This window comes from Lemur catta, chromosome 1 (genome assembly GCF_020740605.2).
Source record: "Lemur catta isolate mLemCat1 chromosome 1, mLemCat1.pri, whole genome shotgun sequence".
Taxonomy (NCBI): domain Eukaryota; kingdom Metazoa; phylum Chordata; class Mammalia; order Primates; family Lemuridae; genus Lemur; species Lemur catta.
The window spans coordinates 149,763,127-149,786,594 of NC_059128.1; the positions used below are offsets into that span (position 1 = coordinate 149,763,127).

A 23,468-nucleotide genomic window follows, 5' to 3' on the forward strand; every position below is an offset into this window, starting at 1 on the left:
TGGTGGGTTCTGAGGACATCCTAACGAGGCAGTAGGACCCCAGGGTCAGGTAGAGCTGCTCTCTCTGGAACTATGGGGGTGTGGGGACCTCAGGATCTGTTTCCCCTTGTTCCCGTTGTCTCTGGGACCTTTTAGTAGCAAACTCTGGCTTCTTTGAGAGCTTTCTGGATCCACCTGGTTCTCCCAATAGTCCTCCCCTCCCTTTCCTCAGGACTTTAGCTTCCCTTCCGTGCCTGGCACCATCGTGCCCGCTCCTACGTGTCGACATTGCGTTTTCTATCCTTACAAAGGAAAACACACTCTGTCTGACTCCCTACTCAATCTATGTGCTTAAATCTTCTCTATTGGATATGGAAACTTATTAACCTTTCTTTACCCTACATTATACAAGGAATGAATTTCCTTACCCTACATTATACGATGAATTAAGACAATAAAATACTGGTTTTCGGTTTTTTGCCTATGAAATTGGTTAAGAAAAAAGATGACGGAGAATGATAAGAAAGAGGGCAGCTCACACGCCACCGAGAGAATACAAATTGGTAGAATTCTTTTTTTCAGCAGTGAGCTGGCAGCATTTATCAAAAGTCTCAAATGTTAAATAACCTTAAGCCCAGCAATTCCTCTTCCAGGAAATTATTAAAAAGTTATGCTAAGATTTAGCTACAGAGAAAGTTTATTGAATTATAATTTGTTGTAGAGAAAAAAAGTTAGACATCATCATAATGTCCAGCAGAAGAGAACTGGGCAGTAAGTTATGGCATATTTATGTGATGGAATATTCTGCACTATTTTGAATGGTAGTATAGAAATTTATGGACATGGTATATTAAATAAAAAAGGTTATAAACATTATTATGGTGTGCAACCATTTTCATATAAAGTAAAAGTACACACAGGCAGCCCTCTGTATCTGCGGGTTCTGCATCCACAGATTCTATCAACCAAGGATCAAAAATATTTAGAAAAAAAAATGGATGGTTGTATCTGTGCTGAACACATACAGGTTTTTTTCTTGTCATTATTCCTTAAACAATACAGTATGACAGCTATTCAAATGGCATTTACATTCTATTAGGTATTATAGGTAATCTACATACAATTTTTAAGTATATGGGAGGGTGTACCTAGGTTATATGCAAACACTATGCCATTTTATATAAGGGACTTGAGCATTCATGGATTTTTGATGTCTGTGCGGGAACCAATCCCCTGCGGATACTGAAGGATAACTCTGCAGTTGACCCTTGAACAACACCAATTTGAACTGTTCAGGTCTACTTATGCACGGTTTTATTTTTTTCAATAAAAGTTACATTGAGTGTGCCTGCCTCTCCTGCCTCCCCTTCCACCTCCTTCATCTCTTCCGCCTCTAACACCCCTGAGATGCAAGACCAACCATCCCCCTCTGCTTGTAAGAGCTTGGGTCTGACAGGTAACAAGGGGTAGGGGTGCGAGCGTGGAGAACACTTCTCAAGCTGCTCTACAAAGACCTCTCTGGGTCATACAGAGATACCAGAAGGTACTTTTTGGCAGAGAACACTCTCCTAGTATACATTCCTTCTTTTTTCCTTTTAACAATTATTAAACCTCTTCCTCTGAAATAAAGAAAGAAGGGCGTGGGCAAGACAGGTTTGGGGAGGTAGCCAGGAAAAGCACTATAAACACTAGTAAGGTCTGTTATGCAGATTTAAGTTGGTGCCTTCTCCATCCATGAGTCTCCAGAGATTTAGTCATTCTCTTCCTGGTACCAGCCAGGGAGGCACCTTACAAATGGAGATTTCTTTTATAAAGGTACACTTCCCTTACGAAAGGATAACTTCTACTCTGTTTTAAGAGCTTCTCCTGTATCTGCAGGTTTTCAAAATAATCCTTATGCCTAAGAGGTGTATTTTGGGGTGGCGTATTCTGTCTCCTACAGTTATATTTTGGGGTGGCATATTTCTGGTCTCCTACATCATCTTCTGTTACACAATTCTGAAAATGCATTCTCCCACCTCGCTTTTTCCTTTAGTGAGAATTACGTGAGAAGGTGTGATAGAGTGCATCGGATGAGCTTTTGTTCTAAAACCAGGGCCTACTCTGCTTGGAGTTAAAAGCTCTTATATAATGCACTCATTAAAGTGAGATCCGTGTTCATTGGTGTAGAAAGATGTCTGTGATGCGTCTGTTAGTTTACTAATGCTGCATTAACACAGTACCACAGACTGGGTATTTTAAACAACAGAAACTTATTGTCTCATAGTTCTGGAGGCCGGAAGTCCAAAATCAAGTCGTCTGCAGTGTTGGTACTTCTGAGGGCCACAAGAGAAGGGTCTGTTCCAGGCTTCTCCCCTTGGCTTGTAGGTGGTCATCTTCTCCCTTCTCCCATCTTCCCTCTGTGGTGTCTTGTCCAGATTTACTATTTTTATGAGACACCAGTCGTATTGGATTAGGGCCCACCCTAGTGACCTCATTTAACTTGATTACCTCTATAGAGACCCTATAGCCAAACAGGGTCACATTCCGAGGTACGGGGAGTTGGGACTTCAGCATATGAATTGGGGGGGGAGCACACAATTCAGCCCCTAACAATGTGTTATCCCCTATTTTTAAAAACATTATTATGAAAAATCTCAAACATAAACACAATAGAGAATAACATTCAACCTCCATGTCCCCACCGACAGCTTCAGCTCCCCTCAAAGCCAGTATCGTTTCACCCTGGCTCTCTCACCCCCATTGGATTATTTTGAGGTAAATCCCAGGCGTCAGAGATGATGCATTCTAAAGTGATAAAAGGTTACAAAATTGTATATGCGATGATCTTTTAAAAATAATATTTCTCTGTGTGTATCTATATAAATTAGAAGACTCTCTACAAAAATATAAAAAATTTAGCCAGGTATGGTGATGCGCACCTGTAATCCCAGCTACTTGGGAGGCTGAAGCAGGAGGATTACTTGAGCCTAGGAGTTTGAAGCTGCAGTGAGCTATGATCGTGCCACTGCACTCAGCCTGGGCAACAGACTGAGACCCTGTCGAGACCCTGTCTCTAAAAAAAATAAAATTAAATAAAAATAAAAAAAAATTTTTTTAAATGAAGCTGTGTGACCTTGGGAAGTTCACTCAACCTTTGGACTTGACAGACCCATAAGACTGGTTATAAATATTATGGTCTCACATTTCTAGGAGTTTGTAAAGATAAAGTTTGCATTTTATGTTTGTACAGTGTGGAGTTATTGGTGCTGGTGAGGAAATGATTGTAGAAAGTTGAAGATAAAGAAATGACAGGAAAAAAATCAGTTTTTAAGAAATGTAGAGGACTCATCCCCTTATCGCCAGAAAGTGTGTTTTGAGTGTATAGGCGTGTGCGTGCAATTCAGAATTTTGCCTTTGCCTTTTGTCCTCAACAGCGTGGGCTGGTTTATAAATAACCCTGCAACTTCTTCATAACACTCAGCATACTCATAGCTAAACTATGAAGGGACCAAAACAAGACTTCCGACGTCCTACATCCTTCAACCACTCTTTCATCCTATCCCTCTCATCTCAGACGGTAAAGGCAAGGCCAAGTATCAAAATGTTGAACTTCAAAATGCCATTATTCTGTCCTGCCTCCCAGGGCTGCGGGTGGACAGAGAAATCTGGGGTCACGGCTTAAGTCATTTAGTAATGGCCAGCCCAGTAATGACACCAAGAAGTCCAGAGCAAAGTGGGTATGGATCCAGAAAGTAGATAAGTATCTGAAAATGATGAATGCTTCTCTCCTGTTAATTTTCTGAGAGGGAGAATAGATTGTGTTACCAAAAAGATTAATGCAACCTTGCCACCGGCCAGTTAGATCTGTGTATGAAGCAGTTTTCAACTTGGAAGAGGAAATAAGATGTTTGCATTGCATTCATGCACCTCTGAAAGGAAAGCAGCCTCAAGGCGTAACAAATGCCTCAGGCCTGAGACTCCCCTCCACAACCCAGAGTTGGGGACAAGGTGCAGCTGGGGGCATCTGCAAGGGGGATCCTGCCACAAAATAAGTGCCTGTGCTGGGAGGCTGGAGACCCCCTTCCCGCACTGAGAGGCCAGTCAGAGGTCTGGGGAAGCTCTTTCTGTTCCCCCAGGAAGTTCCAGCAGGAACCAGTGGAGGCCCCGGATGCAGGAGGTAAACTAAGCAGATCAAAATATTACCACAATCTAACCCGAAAGCAGATTGTCTTTGGAACCACAGTTCTTAAAAGCAAGCTAGGACCTGTGTCCTAAACCTAAACATGTGACTGCCAGCCTAAAAAAGAAAAAAATCAGTTGGGACCCAGAGTCTCCTAACATAATAGCCAAATGTCCAGGGTAATCGAAAATCACCAGTGTTATCAAGAACCAGGACAATCGCACTTGAGTGAGAAAAGACAATTATCTGACACCAGAACTGAGACGATTCAAATGTTAGTTTTATTGGAACACGGCCATGCCCATTATTTACGCAGTCTCTGGTCGCTTTCGAGCTACAGTGGCAGAGTTGAGTGGTTGCCACAGGGACCATATGGTCGCAAAACCTAACATATTTACTATCTGGCACTTCACGGAAGTGACTGACTCCTGTAGCCCACTAAAGACCTAATGGCCAGCTTTGTGGGTGTCTTTCCTCCTCCTCCTTACCTTTTCTTGTTTCCTTTGGTTTATAGTGTATTCTTTCTTCTATTGGTTTGTCCATTCTCTTCCTATGTCTTTTTACTTTATTCTTCTTTGTTTGTAACCTCATCTGTTCAGCCAGCAGCTTCTTCGCGTTGGAGATGGAGCCCGTTTCCTTTTGCTCATCTTGTCCCTTGTTGCCACTGTCACTTTCTTAACACCACTGAGAAATGTGGATTTGGAAGATCTATATACCAGATGGGGGTTTCTCTCTCCACTCACCTAATCAGGCTTGAGAGTTAAGATGTTTAGGACTGGCCTACACAGGATTGCGTTTGGGGTTGCAGGAAGTGGTGTCCCAAGGGGACCTAAGACCCTGCCTAAAGGGAACTCTTGGTGGATTATCATTCCAGGTGTATGTTGTGCCAGGAGGTGGAACAAGAGACATAGCCTGAAAAGTATATGGAGAAGGTAGAATGTCAGGTAGGAAAAGTCAACAGCTCATTGGAAGAAGAAAAAATTGTTCAGATGTGAATCCAGGACTTAACTGTTCCCCAACACTCAGAAGTTTGGAGAAAGGCATTGCAGATGCCAGCTCTCCAAATACCAGCAATGCAGTCTATTAATAAGACAAAGTTGACTTTATTGTTTGCCACTGCAAGGAAGAACACTACCTACACAGGGTGTTGGCTGTGTCTCTCAAGGGGGAGGGCAAGGTCAGAATCTGCGAATTGGAAGTTTGCTTTCCAATGTGGGGACTTGATTAGGATTAGGTGAGGACCAAGATACAGCAGTTCAGGATTGGTGGAAACAACAAGGCAAAGATTTTGAGGCAAGGCATTTAAAGAATTTTAGTGAGCAAACTGTCTGTTGATGGTTTTTATTAAAGAGTTGAGGGATATTTTGGGAAGATCCTGCAATGAACCATCAAGCCATTTCTGGGGCAGAGGCTCCTGGAATATTAAAGTAACGCTCATGAGGGTAGTAGAATAGTGAAATCATGTTAATGGAGACAGTAAACTGTGTGTGTGTGTGTGTGTGTGTGTGTGTGTGTGTGTGTGTGTGGTTTTGGTCTTGAAGGAGGCTTTTAAGCCTAGGTAAAGACATTGGCCAAGGGAAAAGTTAACCAATGACTGATCCCCTGACCCATGACCCATAGGGGAGATTTAGCAGGGGATCAGGAACTCCACCAGAATGAGGAGAAAGGCCAATCCAAGCCCATCTTGTATTTGGCATGAAATTGTTTGGTCTATTTGCAAGCAAGACGGATTGAATTACTGAAGGCACTGGGGTAGCTGTGGGGAGGTTCTGCCAACCAAGGCCAGCAGCCTTTGTTATGTTAGGATTAGGAATCTGTGTTCAAGAGGTGCTTTATGCTGAACTTTTGATTAGTAATGGAGGAGTGCCTGAAATGGTATTTGTTGACACCTGAACTGTCAGTACGGGACTTTTCAGGTGGCTTTGAAACCTGCACAAAAGCTTGCAGCTCTAAAAAGTGGGACGCAGTCAAGGCAAATGAGGCCCTTGTCCTCTTGCTGCCTCCTACAGTCTTCCCTTTAGCTGCATCTAGACTTGTTGAGCTGGATATCATTGGGCTTTGATCTTTGCGTCTTGGTTTCAGCTTCTTTGATCTCTTCTTTCTCTTTTTGCAGCCACTAATCCTATTAACATTAACTCCTATGCTTTGATTTTGTAATGCATATGCCATCGTTTGTGCTGTGAGAAACAGGCCATGGAATGTTCCCCCTCACCACGTTCTGAGAAGTTTGCTTATCTGTCAAGTTCAACTTGACCTACATTTCATAACCTCAGAGTTGACATTTTCTGGAGGTGTGTCTCTGAAATTTAATTTGGGAACCCATTTTTGTGCTAGTGTTACAACATGGTGATGTCCGATTGTGGAAGAAGGCAAATGCCAGAGAGAAATGAAATTTGGACTTTTGGGGGCTTTGTTTTTAAACACCACGGATGATTAATGTTGATATGCCTTGGAAGAAGTGTTTAGCGCTCTGATTTGAAACTTACGTAATTAAAGTAAGTGGTTCAACATTTTTTCTAAAGGCTGGTCGCTGTAGGTGAGTCTGCTTGTTGATGGTAGTGCTTTGCTCTTGTTGATATGCCTGTAGGCACCTTGAAAGGGAGAAGGAGCCTCTTTAAGAATTTGTTGTTGGTATTTTTGGTGCATACAGCCTTTCAGTATGGCATTCGTCTTCCCTTGTGTATCCTTAATTAAAATTAGAGAGATATAGAAATAGCTAAAACTTGTTCTTCCAAAGTCTGCTGAAGAGTCTTCAGCCGTGCCTCCCAGTCTTAGCAAATATTAGAGCAGTAATAACTGTGGTATACAGCTCTGAGGCTAAGAATCCCGCGTTTCTTTCAGGGTTCACTCAATTTCTTTTGGAATCTGTTGAAGCTAACACAATGTGAAGCTTGGCATCGATTGTGTCATTAAAGACTAGAGTTCTGTTTCCATCTCATGGAAAAAGGGGTGAAAATGAATCTTTAGGAGGTGTCTACTGTGTGCCAATCATTGTGCTAGGCTTGTTTTATTTTTAGTGTTCAATTTACCAAGTATGATGTTGAAAACCCAGAGGTGCCTGGTTATTGAGAGCCAGGGTGACTGAAGGGTTATTGGTAACAAAGGGTGACTCTAGGGGGCACTGTTAGCATTTTAAATGGCAAAGTTCTTTGTTGCGTACAGTGCCGCCAACGTGAGACATTTAGCACCCCTGGCCCCCATGCATTCAGTGCCATAGTTCTCTCTCAATCATTGTAACCACCCAACCCACCCCACTGCCATTTCTAAATGCCCCCTCTAAAAGGCTGTCATTGCCCGTGGCACTGGTGACTAGCTCTCAATAAATACTGCTGTGTACTTTTCAGAGAGCTTATGTGTGGATTCCATCTCTGTGCATGTGCCTCCATTGTAATAGAGTAGAATATCCTCTAAGCAAGTTTTGTGTTTTTACAACCTAAGATTTACATAATATCTATGCTTGCAAATTAACAAGTATTTACCCTATGTTATATAATTGGAATACAGTTCTCTTTGTTGATTAAAATTGAGTGTATTCCATATAGTTAATGGCCTGATTTTACTCACCTTTTCTCTTAAGTGTTATGGCATCATTCATAGTCAAAAACATGTGTTAAATGTTTTATCATTATCGTTCATTCTTTTTTTCCAACACATTTTTCTAAGACAAGGTTTTATGGCAGGAATTTACAGAAATGCTGACTACTACAAATAGCTCGAAATCCGCTTTTCCCTGTTAGCAGTTGTACATATAGTGACTGTCAGTGAATACATAGACATTTCATCTTGTTTAGAGTTAAATTTAACCGGTTGGCAGTATTTCTTGGCAAACCTAAACTGATAACAGAGGTATTATCCTTTCCTAAATCCTCAGCCATATTATGCTCATCACATAAATATATGATTTCTGTAGACTTTGTGTCATAAATGGATTCTGTTGCACTTGAGTGAGAAGAGTGAGACTTGGATTCATTCATTCAGTAGGTACTTATTATACTTGGGATACATCAGTGAACAACACAGATAGTGATCCCTGCTTACATACCAGCAAAAATGAATATGATAATAAGTAAATTGCAAGTTAGGTTGGAAAGTGAGTGCTACAGAGAATAATGAAGGTGGTAAGGACGATAGGAGGGCCAGGGGTTGGGCTGGAGATGCAATTTTAAATTAGGTGGTTTGGGAAGGTTTCTCAAGACGGTGACTTTTAAGCAAAAACCTGAAGGAGAAATGAATACTTAGTGAACTCCCGTTACATTCCGCGTGCTGTTTTAGGAGCCAGATGGCTAAGTATAACCTCTGTAATCTGCAAAAAACAATTTGCATAGCCAAATTATGGGTGTACACATTAAGGTGAGAACAGTCCAAATCATGTCTGTGCAACATGTTTATTAACATTAATCTTTTTAAAAAAATTATTTTGAAGTAATGGTACCTGTTTTGGTAAGTGGGATCGCAAAGGATGAACTTTTTTTTTTTTTTTTAAAACAGACAACTATGCTGAATGATAGGAACTAGCAGGTATGTGTTTTCAAAAGGAAATTTAAAGAAAAAAAAGCTGAGCATGGAATGAGTTTTGTGTCTAAATCCAGTGGTCCTTACAGAATTATTGCTTCTTCCCAGCTGGACACGTCATGATGGTAATGAGGATCCTCCAGGGGTGACAGTGACGAAGCAGGAGATGCTGCTTCAAATTAAGGACAGCGTCTGTGGAGAAGCTTGAGAAAACAGTGGCCCAGAGCCCAGAGAACAGGAGCTTGTTCCTGCCTCCATGCCAGCCAGCACTGTGACCCTGGGCAGTTGCTCAAGCTCCTCCACTGCTCAGAACAACTGATTGTTTACTAGACGTGGTGCTAAGCACTTTATATATGTCATCTTGTTTAATGAGATAAGTTATAACACATGCGGGAGATGAACTTCTCAAGATAACCATTAAAGTCCTTTCCTGGCTCTTGAGTTCCTTTCTCCTTGATTTGTAGACCCCTGTTTGTCCTGCGATAAGCTTAAGAATTGAAGCCAGGCTGCAGGATACGGTTGTTCGTCATAGTGAGCCACGGAGTAGGGCTGGGTCTGGAATTCCTGGTTTATCTCTTCTTCCTGACAGGTCACATGGTGGGAAGAAGGTCAAGAAGGTTTAGTGTTTTTTGTGGGGGTTGGGGGTTCAGCATTGGTTTCACTATGATCTTGTTCAAATACAAGCCCCAGAGTTTGCTTCAATTTCTTGAACTTGAATAGGATTGCCAAAGAGTTAAGGGTTGGAGCTGGAGGAAAAGCTAGGAATTAACTTTGCTCTAGGGAAAACCGTGGTATGCCTACCATCTCAGATAACCTTCTGTAGTAAAAGAACTTTCCAGGGGTTGCCAGGACTGCCTTTAATGTATTTGTTATTGACTTCCTTGGGAAGATCTGTAAAAGGGTACACCCACATGGCCCTGATGGTCCTCTTCAGCTCTGGAGTTCTAAAATTCTCTTTTGATCAGAGAGCCTTTGGACAGATTCACCTAGACAGATTTCACCCGGGACTGTGTATCTCATCAAGGGATGTGAGTGCACCCAGTGTTCTCTGAGCTGACCCTCACCTAGCTCTACCCAGCTGGTGTTTTAGGTGTGGCTCCCCAGCCTGGTAAAAGGAGGACTTCCGACCCTCACCCGCTTTCCGTCTTCCCCGTGTTGCAGATGATGAACCAGGTGGAAGGGCAGCAGAAGAACCTTGTGCACGCCATCGAGTCCCTGCCAGGTTCTGGCCCCCTCACTGCCTTGGACCAGGATCTGCTGCTCCTGAAAGCGACCTCTGCTGCCACCCTCAGCTGCCTCGGGGAGTGCCTCAGCTTGTTACAACAGAGTGTGCACCAGGCCAGCCAGCCCAGCCACAAGCCAGGGGCCTCAGGTAAGACCCCGGTGGGCTGGTCTGTGTTTGGAACGAGTACTGCCCAGTCTGTGTGTGTCCCATTGTCTTTCTCCTTTAAATCACCTGTTTCTCTACCATCCATCCATCTATCCTTTGATCCAAGTGTCTCTCCATTCATCTCTTCCACAGTTTATGTATATTTTTGTTTTGCAAGTTAGAAATGTGATATTCTATGAACAATTTAACTAACATGTTTGCATAAATAGTATGGAACTCCTTTCAGATTTACTGGGATCATGCTATATATCTCATTCCCTTTGTGACTTTTACACTCAGCGTTCTGTTTTTAAGATCCACTGCTGTGCAGCATCTGGTCCGTTATTTCCATGCTGTTCGCCTAGCACGTTTTTAGTCGGCTGCTCTCTGATGATGGACGTGCACGCTGCCACCAGCCCTCTGCCCCACCCACCCTGCTGCAGCCAGCAACCTCGTGCCTGTCCCCTCATGGACCTGTGTGAGAAGTTATCTGGAACACATACCAGAGCATTTCTAGTTCTTTATCTAGAAGCCAAAGATAGTAATACACTCTCTTGAGATGCCTCAATCCTTTTGGAGGATTTAATCAATAAGCAGACATAAAGATATTAGTGAAGATTATAGTTAGGGATAATGGTGAAAATAGCTTGAGATTGGTTATGTCATATATAATTATAAAGCATTATAAATAACAAAACAGAAACCTGATGATGCTTTGTTGCCCAGGGGTCACTTAATTAATGAGGAAATGAAGCAACTTAGGTGATGGACAGTAAAGCCAGGCCAGGAGTGACAGTCTCTATTTCCTTCCTCTGGTGCCCTTTGCCCTCCATTTCACTGACGATTAAAGGGACAGGTGGTTTTTGAGAGCAGACTGTAAATTGGTTTTCTTTCGGTAATACCCACCGTCACTTACTGAGCTCGGCCTCTGCTGTGTGTTTTCTGGAATTTTTACAGAGTAGTTGTTATTACACCCATCCTTCAGATGACATGCTGAGGCTCAGAGCCATGGAGTGACTTGCCCAAGGCCACCCAGCTAGGGGCAGAGCAGAGGGGACAGACCAGCTCTTTCCGCGGTGGCTGATGCCTTCCCCTGCTTGGGGTCCCTTGTTCAATCCAGACCAGACCACCCAGTGGGCTCTGGGTCCCACAAACTGGGGCTGGTGGCGGTGTCTTGCTAGCATCATAATTCTCTCAGGTCAGGCATATATTTATTTTATTTTTTCAAAAATAATTTCAGGAGTCAGAAAAGTTGCAAGAATAGTATGGAAGATTCTCACATATCCCTCTCCAAATTCCCCAGATGGTAACATTTTTATCATGTTTGCTTCATCATCATTCCGCTGTCTGTTTACACAATTTTCTAACCACTTAAGAGAGTCAGTTGGCAACCTGATGTCCTCCACTCTTAAATACATCAGTAGGTTTTTCCTTAAAAAATGGACACTCTCCTGTATAGGCAGCACAGTGATCAAAATCACTAAATTAACATGGATATAATCCTGTTTTCTCATCTACTGAATGTTGCCAATTGTATCACTGATGTCCTTCGTAACAAAAGAAAAAAATTCACGTAGAGGACCCCAGTCTAGGAGGGGATTTGCACGTATTCAGGCACAGAGCTAAGGCACCCAAACCTGCTTTTCTACCTCTCCTTTTCCTTCTCAGCTCGGAAAAGGAAACTTGAGTACAGAAACCTCAGTGAGACTCTTTGACATTTTCTGGTCTGGAAGGAGCTTCAGTGACCCTCATTGGGGCGTGGGCACAAACTCAGACTTAGACTGGAGACTTTTCAAGGTTTCTGTCACCTCTTGCCCTGTATTGTAACTTCTAGCCTCTGCAACCTAATGGGCTTATTCTAAGACTCTTTCACTAGTAAATACAAGCTTGAACCATTTTCTTATTCCTGAGATTCATTCCTCCCAAAAAACTTTCTTCAGGGCTTTCTGGCAAATTTCTAATTTTTTTTGGCCCTGATTTTCATTGGGTCTCTGGCATTTTTAAGGGCCTGAAGGGATAAAGTTCAACTGGTGGCATTTCAGATGTGGCAACAGGTTGAAATGGAAACTGGGAGGAGGGGAGACCCAGCAGTGTCCCTGAAGTCATGCCACATAAGGTGCTACCTCCCTCGTGCCTTCCCTGCCCCCATCCCCCAATTTGCCTGTCTTCCCTTCTTTTTGGCTGTTTTCGTCAAGAAACTTGGCTGAAAGTTGGAGAACAGAGGGAGCATGAGGCATCATAGTGACTCATTTGTTTTTCTCGTCTTCTTAACCCTTCTGAAAGTTATATTCCATGTAATACCGCCCCTTAAGTTTTAAGACAATCTATATGCGTCTTAAATCTCTGCCACACATTGGAGAAAAACTTGAATTACTTCTTGCATGCAAAACATCTTAGTTGCCTGTAGTTAAAATAGAATTGCAGACTCTCAAGCTAGTGGGATAGGAGAATATGTTGGCTCCAGGAGTGTTGCCACAAAATATGTTTGTTTAGACTCTCAGGACTCTCAAGGTTGATAGTAGCTGTAGCAGCTGCCAGACACACACTGATAAAAATATAATGGGTATGTCTATGAAGTGCCAGGCTGGGTTGATGGAAATCAAAACCTCATTAAAGTGAAACTTTGCCAGGGTTTTATTTAAATGTTCGGTGGGCAGGAAGGCCCATATTACTTGTGGCATACCAAATATCCACGCACATTGTTCTTGCTTAACGTCTCTTTGTCTTGTGATCCTTGCACTGTGTTTTCTTCTGTCACTCTCCTGAATAAAAAATGATTTGTGGACTCTTCCATAGCGTTCCATTGTGTCTTCCAGGAAATATGTTGGCTTTGGAGGCTTTGTCTACAAATGTTGCTGTCTCGTGCTCCTTTCCTTTCAAACTCACTGAACGACTGGACTGAGATCTGCATATACTTTAGTTTTCGTCTGCCTCCCACCTGCACATTTTGGCTCCCAGACCTGTCTCTGATGTTCTTACTAAGATATACTGGTCTGAAATGCTTCACTTAACTTCCGTTGATGGAGAGGTTTGCAATTTAAATGAAGAAAGTAATTTGGCTTTTTGGTCAAGGCTCAAATTATGCAGCTCTCTTACTATTCCTGGGGACTACTAGATCTTCTTCAACAGCTTGATGGAGGCAAATGACTGATTGACAGGGGACCGGCCATCTGTCTTCCCCAGCCTAGAGCTGTGCCTCCAGTGCTATGAGGAAAAGGCAGGCGGGACCACGTTCAGAACTGGAAAAGTTTGTGCTGCTTGGGAGCCTGGGCTTTAGGCAGGTTATCAGTGTGGGAGGGAAACTGGACTTTAAGGGAATTTGGGAGCATAGGGTACTTCGTCATCTGTGCTTCCAGTTGGCTAGTTATTTACTTGCAAGTCTTGATCCAGGGAACGCGGTTTGAATTCCGAACAGACAGTTGTAACCAGAGAAGCCCATTCGAGTGCCAGGTAAGAGCTAGGTATTCACAGCATGATGGGCGCAAGACATGCTTGGGGAAGGACACTGGAGTCAGAGCTGCCAGAGCAAGCAACGGTAGAGCGTTGACAGAGCACAGTAGATGACACAGGTGCGCTTGGATGCAAATGAGGACAAAAGATGCAGAGACGTGTAACTGAAAGGAAGAGAACCAGACTGGAATTTAGTATGCTTTCCTTATCTCATTCTTCTTACTGCTTTTCATTCTTTATAAAATTTGGGTAGAGTGTCAATTAACAAGCCCGTTGCTTTGGTCCTCCTGTTTTGGGGTTTGGCAGAAAGGACCAAACAAATAAGACCCTGTAAGGACTCTGCCTTTTCTGGCTGTTTGCCATTCTCCTCTTGCAGTGCTGAGACCTCATTAGACTCCCATTTTTATCTTTGTTCCACCACGCAGAGACTTCCTTTGCTTTCTCTGTTGTACCTTTTTTCATGACACCTACTGCTTTTGGTGAAAATTTGCCCCGCTTATAGTCACCTTCCTTTGTTTTATGATTAAAAGCCAAGACAGAAATGTGATAATTCTTTCAGTAAATAGGAAATCAGGAGAAGAGAAAAACTAGCATTGCAGAATATTTCAGATGAATGGATTTTTTTTTTACAGCTGTCTAAACAAAGTTTTTGAGTACCAACTTCTCCCTAAAGAAATCAGTTAGATACTAACACCCCAGCTTTCCGCTGGAAATATGCCTCATGTTTTTCTCAAGTTTGTGAATTTCAATCCTATTGTATTTTGGAAAACCCTTTTAGGTTTACTGCACCTGGAATACATGAATGCACTGTTACAGGAAGAGGAAGGGGCCTTTCCAGGTGCCATCACCCGTCACTGGCCTCTGGACGGAAGCTGGTAGTTCTCAACACCCCACGCAAGGCTCAAACTAAGGCCAAGGATAAATTAAGATAATTCCATAGGCAAACTCTTGCCTTCACAACTGTTGTTTTTCTGTTAGTCTCCTTTATGCTTTTTGTTTTTATGTTTCCAAACTGTTTTTCTTGTTTTCTGTCTGTTTTGCTACACAGGTTTTATTTCCTTTACTCTTCTTTAGTCTTTCGGGGGAATATATAATACGTATATTAATTCTAGTAGTGGTTATATTAAGTTTTTCATAAGCATTCTTTTGGTTTTTTTTGTTTTTGTTTTTTTAAAAAGACGAGGTCTTAATCTTGCAGTGTTGCCCAGGCTGGAGTGCAGTGGCTGTTCACAGATGCAGTCATAGTGCACTGCAGCCCCGAACTCCTGGGGTCCCGAGATCCTCCCATTTCAGCCTCCCAAGTAGCTGGCACTGCAGGTGCATGCCATTGCGCCCAACCTCATAAGTATTTTCTAACCTATATTTTTGTAATCATTAAAGTCAAGGATGACACACTACTTTTTGACTCATTCCTTTAATGATGAAGACTGGGCATACTTTAACTTCCTCTGCTTCTCCAACCTGCTTCCTAATTTTTGTATTATAATATGTGGGTTATTATTAATAGTTATTAATATGATACTTACATAATGTATGATAATGACTAATTCTCTTTTAGAATAATTATGACTTTGATATTCTGTTACGTAACCGTGTTTAGAAAACTTATTCACAGCCCATTCTAGGGCTGGGACTAGAATGAGATAAGGGAGGCACTAGCCTTGAGTGCAGAAAGGAAGGGGGTGCCAAAAATCTCGGTAATGAAGATAAATGATGCTTTAATGCAATATATTTTAACCAAAATCAATGTGAAAACAATCCATGGTAAAATATCAAAATATCACATAAAGACAGTGTCTTAGCTTGGGCTGCTATTATAAAAAAACTGTAGACTGGGTAGCTTAAAGGATAGAAATTTATTTCTCACTGTTCTGGAGGATGGAAGTCTAAGATCAGAGTTCCAGTCAGTTCCAGACACAGGCTTCTGGTGAGCACTCTCTTCCTGGCTTGCTGATGGCTGCCTTCTCGCTGTGTCCACACATGGCCTTTCCTTGGTGTGTGTGTGTGGAGAACAAGCAGGCTCTGCTCTCTCCTCCTTTTAAGGACATTAATCCACTTGGATCAGGACCCTACCATTTTGATCTCTTTAATCTTAATTACTTCTGTAAAGGCCCTATCTCCAAGTCCTCCAAGTCTAGTCACATTGGGGGTTAGGACTTCAACATATGAATTTGGAGGGGACACACACATTCAGTCCATAGCAGGTAAGATCCAACAGGATGGAGATTAGGGTGAAGCAAGTGAGACAGTCCTGTAAGACTTACATACTTTTTTAAAATTTGCATTAATTTCATTAAAAATATTGTGTTAAAATACCATTTATCTTAGCTGGGTGTGGTGGTGCATGCCTGTAGGCCCAACTACTCAGGTAGCTGGAGTATCACTTGAGCCCAGGAATTCGTGGCTGTGGTATGGTAAGATCACATCTGTGCATGGCCGCTACACTCCAGCCTGTGCAGCATAGCGAGACTCCTATCTCTTAACCAGACTACCATAATCTTGATTACTGAGCTTCTTGGTGCTTCCTTATATTTTGTGCCTGAGGCGAGTGTCTTCATGAACTGATCCTAGGCCTGGACCTGCTGAGCTGTGTGTTTAAAAAGGTTCATGGCTCACCACCAGTCTTTTAGTCCATGCCTTCTCCATTTCTTGAGTTCTTAATTCAGCTTGTTTTCTTTGTGTATTGCTAAATATTTTCAAGTAATTTCTCTCCTAAGAAGGTAATATGTTTTCTGACTCTCTGCAGTGCTGCTGAGGGCATCTAGAGCAGAGGATGAGAGCATGGGCTCTGCAGCCAGGCTGCCCGGGTTTGAATCTTGATTCTACCACTTGCTATGAAATAGTTCTCTGTGCCTCTGTTTCTTCCTCTGTCAAGTGGGCAGAGTAGTACCTACCTCATGGGTCACCATGAGGATAAGGTGAGTTAATACACGTGAAGCGTGTACACTAGTCCTTGGCTCCTAGCAAGAGCTCAATAAATGTTGGCCATTTTTACCAGAGGAAAGACAATTGGCTGGGGATGAACATTATCCTCCAGCTTCCCACTTCACTCCAAATCTGTAGACTCGTACTTGCCTTCCTCTGTCTATCTCTTTGTCTTCTGGCATTTGGTGTTGTAGCAAAACTCAAGACTGGTATTTTTTTCCTTTAAGGCAGGTCTCATTTTTCTGCCTACATGATTGGAAAATTTTGCTCTTGATTTTTGCTATTCAAAAATGTTGCTAAACTTCACGAATGAGGGGTTCATTATACTATTCTGTCTGTCTACTTCTCTACGTGCTTGAAATTTCAGTAATAAAAAGTCTAAGAAAACATTGCCAAGCTGCGTCCTGACGTGAGTTTCTTCCCATTGGTTTTGTCGAGCGAGCGTGGTGGGTTCTTTGAGCAGTGCTGGTGGGTCGCTGTTCGGCTTGGGATGTGTTTCTTTATTCTATCAACGTTTGTTGTTTCTGCCATATTGAGCTGGTCTCCCTCCTTCAGGAACACGGATCTGCTGTCTCTTGGATCTCTGTTCTGCATCTTCTCTGCTATTTTTTACCTCATGTTTGTCCTCTGTGTCCTTTGTAACTGCACGTTGGTAGAACTTCCTTTTCTCAACACACTGCTTATTTGACTTTCTACGTTGTTGATTCTACTTTTTGCTGTTCTCAGTGTGAATTTTAATTCTACTAATGCTGACTTAGTTTCCTCATAATAATCGCTTGATGCATTCAGCTCCCTGTTCACCACAGGCTGTTTTCTTCTGACTTTTTCTGTTCTTGCTTCACAGAAGCTGCTTTATCCTGTATTGTGCTGAGGATACACCTTTCCTGGTGTTTGACACCTTATATTAGAAATTTCCGAGACATATTCTTCCTCTAAGCCTTCTTGAGAACAATGTTCCTTTTCCCAAGCTCTGTACAGTCTTTTTTATTTATTACACATTAGAACTTTTCTCATTCATCCCCAAATAAATGGGGATGGCCTATCCAGACTCCTAAACCTATGATCATTTTTTAGAGCAGCTGGACTGGTCTGAGACGGGCTTCGCGCTGGTTCTTTGATACTCTGGGTCCATGGAGTGCACAGAAAACTACATTTCCCAGCACGCATTGCCACCTTACTCATCCTGCCCTGGTTCTTGTCTATCCCTGGATGCAGTTGGAGCAGATGCTACTTCCTGCCCTGTTGAGTCCTGGGTCACCATCTTTAGATGACAGTGGGATGGAGAGGAGAGAGGGACACAGTTGAGATAGGGGAGTAATAGAGAAAACACTGTCCTGAATGCCTAGGCAAGCAGATCTCATTTCTTTCCCCTAGTGTTTTTTAAGACTTCATAACTGCTCTAAAGGACATTTACTACTTAAGTAATAAAATTAAAACATTTTAAGTAGTACCCCTGTATTTATGGGACAGCTGCCCAGTATTTAAGATCGGAATCCGGTGCCGGCTCCCTGAGGTGGGATTCGCTCAAAAGGACAGGTAAGAGGTATCTACCCACCTCTCTTGTGGCAGATTCTGGTGTCTTGAATCCTGGGTTGGTTTTCTTAGTCCACCTCCGTCTGCCTTATTGTGCCTCATGGACATTTTTCTGAAGTTCTGGGGTCGGCTCACCATTTAGACTTTGGGTTTAGTGTTGTGAGTTCTTACCTTTTTTTTTTAAATGATATCAAGGGCTGCTATATGGGTGCCTTTTGGCTATTATTAAAAAATTGTGATCAAATACACATAACATAAAATTTTCCATCTTAACCATTTTTATGTGTACATCTCAGTAGTGTTAAGTATATCACACTGTTGTGCAGCCAATCTCCAAAATTCGCAAAGCCAAAGCTCTATACCTATTAAATAACAACTCCCCCTTCCCTCCTATTGGCTCCCCAGCCTCTGGCAACCACCATTATATTTCCTGTCTCTCTCTTGGCCATTTCTTATTAATTTTTAGGAGGCCATGAAGCTCACTCTTCTTCAAATTTACTCTCTCTACCCTAGTAGTCATTCACTCATTGAGCACATCCACATTGAGCACACACTCTTTGCTAGACCGTGTTCTAGAGCAGGGGACACATCTTGTACCTGTCCCCAAGGACCTGGCATTCCAGGGAAGAGAGGAAGGTAATAGACAAGTACACGAGTGAACTGAGTGCAGAGAGCACCAAGCCCTGTGAAGATGGTAAGCGGAGTGATGTGACAGGGAGCACCTGTGGGGTGCTACTTTGGTCAGTGGGGTCCCAGAAGACCTTTCTAAGTAAGTGTTGTTAGGCTGCCCCTGGATGTACACAGACCTCCCCTCCCCCCACGTAGAAGGACTGGAGGGAGGAACAGCACCCACAAAGGCTCCAAGACTGAAACAAACTTGGCTCATCTGAGGAATGGAAAAAAATACCAGCATGACCTGAGCATACTGAGCACTGGGGAGGGAGAACAAAATGAGGCTGGGCAGGCCTCGGCTCTTGGGCCGCAGAGAAGAGCCAGGCAGTTTAGGTTTTGTTCCAGTTGCAATGAGAAGCCACTTTAGGCTTTTAAGTGGCAGAGTTATGTGATCTAACACTTGACATTTTAAAAAAGCATTTTTGCAGATAAATGTACTTGGGTTAGATAATACTGCACCCAGCAACACATTACCTGTGTAAGCACACAGGTAGCCCTTTTGTATGTCTGTTATTTTGCTTCGTTCGACCAGATTCCCCTGCGAATACCTCAGGAAAGTTTGGGATACTTGTAGATTTTTCCTTAACTCTAGAGAAAAGGCTGACTGATATGATTGTTTTATCATGAAACATCTGAGACCCTGAAAGGCTGAGTTTTAACTTATGAGTCAATCTCCACTTGTGTCTAACTTTTCTTTGTCTTTACCCTTGCTCTTAGACTGGAAACACAATCTCCAGAGTGTTAAGCAGCTGAGTTTGAGACCAATGTATTCGAATGACAGAGTTGCTATGGGGTAAAGAAATCTGCCTCTGGCTACTCCTGTCTGCATTAGGAGGCATAGAAAAATATTCTATTAATACAATAACATATGACCCTTAAAAAACCAATATTAGATTAGAAAGTCTTTTTTTTCCCCCCAAGGGGTTGAGGGAGGATTAGAAAAATTTATTGGTTTACCAGATTGATATTTAGAAAAGTGTTTCTTGCTAGAATGGAGTGAGTGTGTCTGTCCTTAGAGGTGGGGCTTCCTGCCATCTGCACACCCAGGCACATCTGGGGGCAGGGCCAGGCGTCTTTTCTGAGCCATGTTCATTGTGTTCGTTGGCATTCGCCACATTTTGAGCTGCCATTTTTGATTAAATTTGACTTGTGGTTTTTATTGTAAATATTTAAAAATATTTTTTAAAAGTTGAAAAATAAGAAATTTACATTTATCTGACTTTGGTAACATGGGAATTATTTTTGTCCAGGGCTGGAGAGAGAAACAGCCTGTTAGGATCCTGATCTTGAATTTATACAGAAACTAGTTCATGAATAGACAGTCAGAATCTACCATCTACACTCAGTACTTTATTCAAAACAAGCCCCCCCCCTGTTTTACGTTGGGCCCATTTGAAGTAAGTCTCCTTATACTGGGAGGTACAAATATGTCATGAGCTATGAATGTTTAATCTGGAAAATACTTGGCATCATTCTAGGTCTTTCTTTCAGAAAACATCCTGGGATGGCACGGGCCCAAGTCACATTCCACAGAGCAGATGAAAAATGGGACACTTGGCTCTTTGCCTTCAGCCAGTGCCAACATAACCTGGGCAATCTTACCAAACTCTGCCGAAGACGAGCCAGCCTTGCGGCCAGAGCCAGAGGTAAGCCAGCGTCCTCTCGTAGCGCATTCGTGGCTTGTGTTATTGCTTGTTCATAAATATAGTAATTATATTTGTAACTTGCTCATCTCTTTGTTTTAAGAGGAGACAAATTATAAAATGAAAGCATAGCCCGGAGAGACAAAATCAGCTATGTGCGTGCCTGGCACTTCTCTTGTTCTTGTGGCAGGCAGCTGCTGTGGGTGAATTGTGATCCTCCGAATGAGGAATCTCCTATTTTCATTGAAATGGGAGTCATTTCAACTTCAAGTGGGAGAAATTCTAACAGGCCCATTAAAATGATGCCTATTGACATGACGGGAGCAGTTACAATATATCATGTTGCTCCCCTGAATAATGGCTCCTCCCTGTGGTTCCTGCTGATACAAGCTCTTGCCTCACATGCTCGACTCCTGCATGCCCCTGACCCAGGCCGGCACCCGTGGGACAGTGGCCCAGACTCCTTGTAGGCCTTTGTACTGCAGCCCCGGTCCTGGCTGCAGAGGCTACTGTGCTGCCTTGTCACGGAGGAGCAGCCCTTGTGGATCTTGACGACCAGCCAGGCCCAACAGGCTTCATGGACTTGTCATCCGCCCTGGGCTTGGCTCTCCTGACTCTGCCTCTAAGTGGCAGCTGGAAGGGAGCCAAATGCATTGTTGCCTTGTGTCACTTTTGCTTTGTGTCGTGAGTAAATTTTTGTTTTTGATGCACATGTCCTCTTGAGATAATCGCTTGAACTAGCTTGAAGCCTCCCTTAACCATGTGTTAGAGTTGTTCTTAACGTCAATTGAAATCATTTTAGCCTGAAAATTGTGGAACACGCACAAAATCTGTTTTATTGTAAGGCTGGAAGCCTCAGGGCAGCTTCTTTGATCAAATGGTCTTGGTTATCAATTTCTCCAGGCTTCATTTTTGGTGACAGTGACTTAGTAGCATAGCTCTTATAAAGGCAGATTAGTCTGCCTACAAATATTTCATGAGTGTCTCTAAGGTGCCTTAGCAGCAGGGTGTGAAGTGAATAGGGGCTGTGAATTTTTGAAAGGTATTTGGCCCACATTTACAAGGAGTTTCAGGCCGAAAAAAACACGTGGGTGGCGTGTGAGTGCATTGAAAGGTAAGTTGGCAATGGTGTACATGGTAGAGAAGTGAGTCATTAGATCTTTAATCATCATTTCCAGCAGCATTTTTGCGGAAAACCTAACAGGGGCTGGAACCTAATAAACTTACTTAATAGGGCTGGCCATATTCCTTACTCTGTGAATCTTTCTTAGTGTTTCCTCTGCTTTTCCCTGATAGGTGCTTTCTCTGACTCCCCAAAGTTAGAGAGGCAAGATCTGTTGTTTTTACATAAAATTGTTGCCTACTTTGCCTCATGAGTCAGCAGCATTTGCAAAAGATAATTTATAATTGTCCGTAAGAAATAACTATTCCCATGTTCAACTCTTTGAAAATACCCTGAAGGAAAAGAATTAGAGCTTTTCTCATTAAGTTAGGGACAATCGTTAATTTCTGGCTGTCATTTTTGCCCTTAATCCTTTTGTCAGAGCAATATAAGATGCTGTTTGATGATTGCTTATAGCAGTGAGAGACTTATGGAGGGGGATGGTGTTTGATGGTTTTCTGAGAAGGGAGAATTAGAGTTCTTTTGCAAAGACTCCCATCATTTTTCCCGGCAACTACTCTAGATGATTCTCAAAACCCAAACAACTCGTGTTGGTTGAACACTATTTTTCTTTTGAGGCCATTGTGCTTTGTCACATTTTTTGTCTTAATAGTTGAAGAAGCTAGCAATATCCACCCAGTAGTTTTCCTGTCAGAAAAGAAGGAAAATATTTCCATTGCCTCTGTTCTATACAATTTGGAGAAATAGCTCTATAAGGAATGAAGTGAAATTCCCAGAGGCTAAAAATTCCTTAGAAGGTTCCTTATCTCTTTCGATATAGAGAATGTAGTTACTTATTTAAGTGATCATTGGGGAACTAATTTTAAGAATCATAGTTATTATGGTACTTTAGCTTAATAAACTGTGTTCTTCTGTTTATTATTTTAATCATTTTAGGTCTTTGGGGATAAAAATTAAGATACAGAAGGTACTTTCCCTTTTTTGGTTCTGTCTTGCCATATAATAACTTACACCTGGAAAACTAATGCGTTTTCAGGCTTAGTCTGTGTAATTCTCGGTGGAATAAAACTCAAAGAGCAGTGTGTATTTAATATATGAGTTAGAAGAGAACTGTAGTTGGCTCTGTTATTAAATGCAGTGATCTTAAAATTTTATTCTTCTGGGGCTAGAACTAACTAAATGTGAAAATGAAATATATTCTTCCATAATGAAATTAGTTAGGATCTTGGTTTTACCCATTAGTGGAACAGTTTTCAATGCTCAAATACCATTTAAAATGTACATGTAGACAGAAAAGGGTTTTTGTTGTGCTGCTTCATCAAATGTGCCGTGTTTTAGGACAAGAAAATTAGTTAATGAGTAGACACTGTGGACTAGCCCTCTTGACCTTCATTCGACCCTCCTGATTGGAGAGATTGGAAACCTAACAGCAACATGTCCCTGACTTTGTTATGGCCGGATTTCTAAGTGTGTAACAGTGAGATACATTTGTGTGAGTTTTGGAAGACCAAGTTCCTTCTGTTGGTGCTGCTGGCAGGCAAGGTCACAGAGATCTGAATGTTGTGGTGGCCACGCTCTTTGGTCTGGGGCCTTAGTCCCACCTGCCTGGGTATGAGAAGCTGTTGTGGCAGCAGCAGCAGCTTCCTGACCTTGGGACCACAGCTGTCTACAATGTGTGACCGTGAATTCAAAAGTCCAAGGAGCCCCTGACTTTTGCTTCTCCAGCCCTTTTAATGATTCTGTAGGCACCTAATTCCCATATTAAATCCCTCTTATTGAAATACCTGGAGTGGTTTCTGTTTCCTGCTTTGCATCGTGACTGGTTGGACTGTTGGCATAGGAGAGCATAGTGCCATGAGGAGACTCATCTTGAGTGACAGAGCTCACTTGTGACCATGCACACTCACCTTCCTGAAGGATGTCTCTGAGAGACAAAACCTTAATATTTTTAAAAGTCAGGTTTATTGAGGCATAATTCACAAACAATATAATTCACCCATTTAAAATGCAATTTTATCAGTTTTAACAAATCAAAGTGTAAGTTGGGTCTCCCTAATCTAAAAATCCATAATCCAAAATGCTCCAAAATCTGAAACTTTT

General features: G+C 42.3%; 1 protein-coding gene across 2 annotated transcripts in view; it reads left to right on the top strand.

Moving 5' to 3' along the window:
* The window catches only part of OSBPL10 (oxysterol binding protein like 10), a 267,585-nt gene that overhangs the window by 186,631 nt on the left and 57,486 nt on the right, over positions 1–23,468 (top strand). For both annotated transcript variants that reach the window (XM_045537519.1, XM_045537527.1), the window contains exons 5-6: positions 9,815–10,025; positions 20,094–20,248. In XM_045537519.1, the coding sequence (XP_045393475.1) occupies positions 9,815–10,025; positions 20,094–20,248 (366 nt within the window). The remainder of the gene's footprint in view (positions 1–9,814; positions 10,026–20,093; positions 20,249–23,468) is intronic.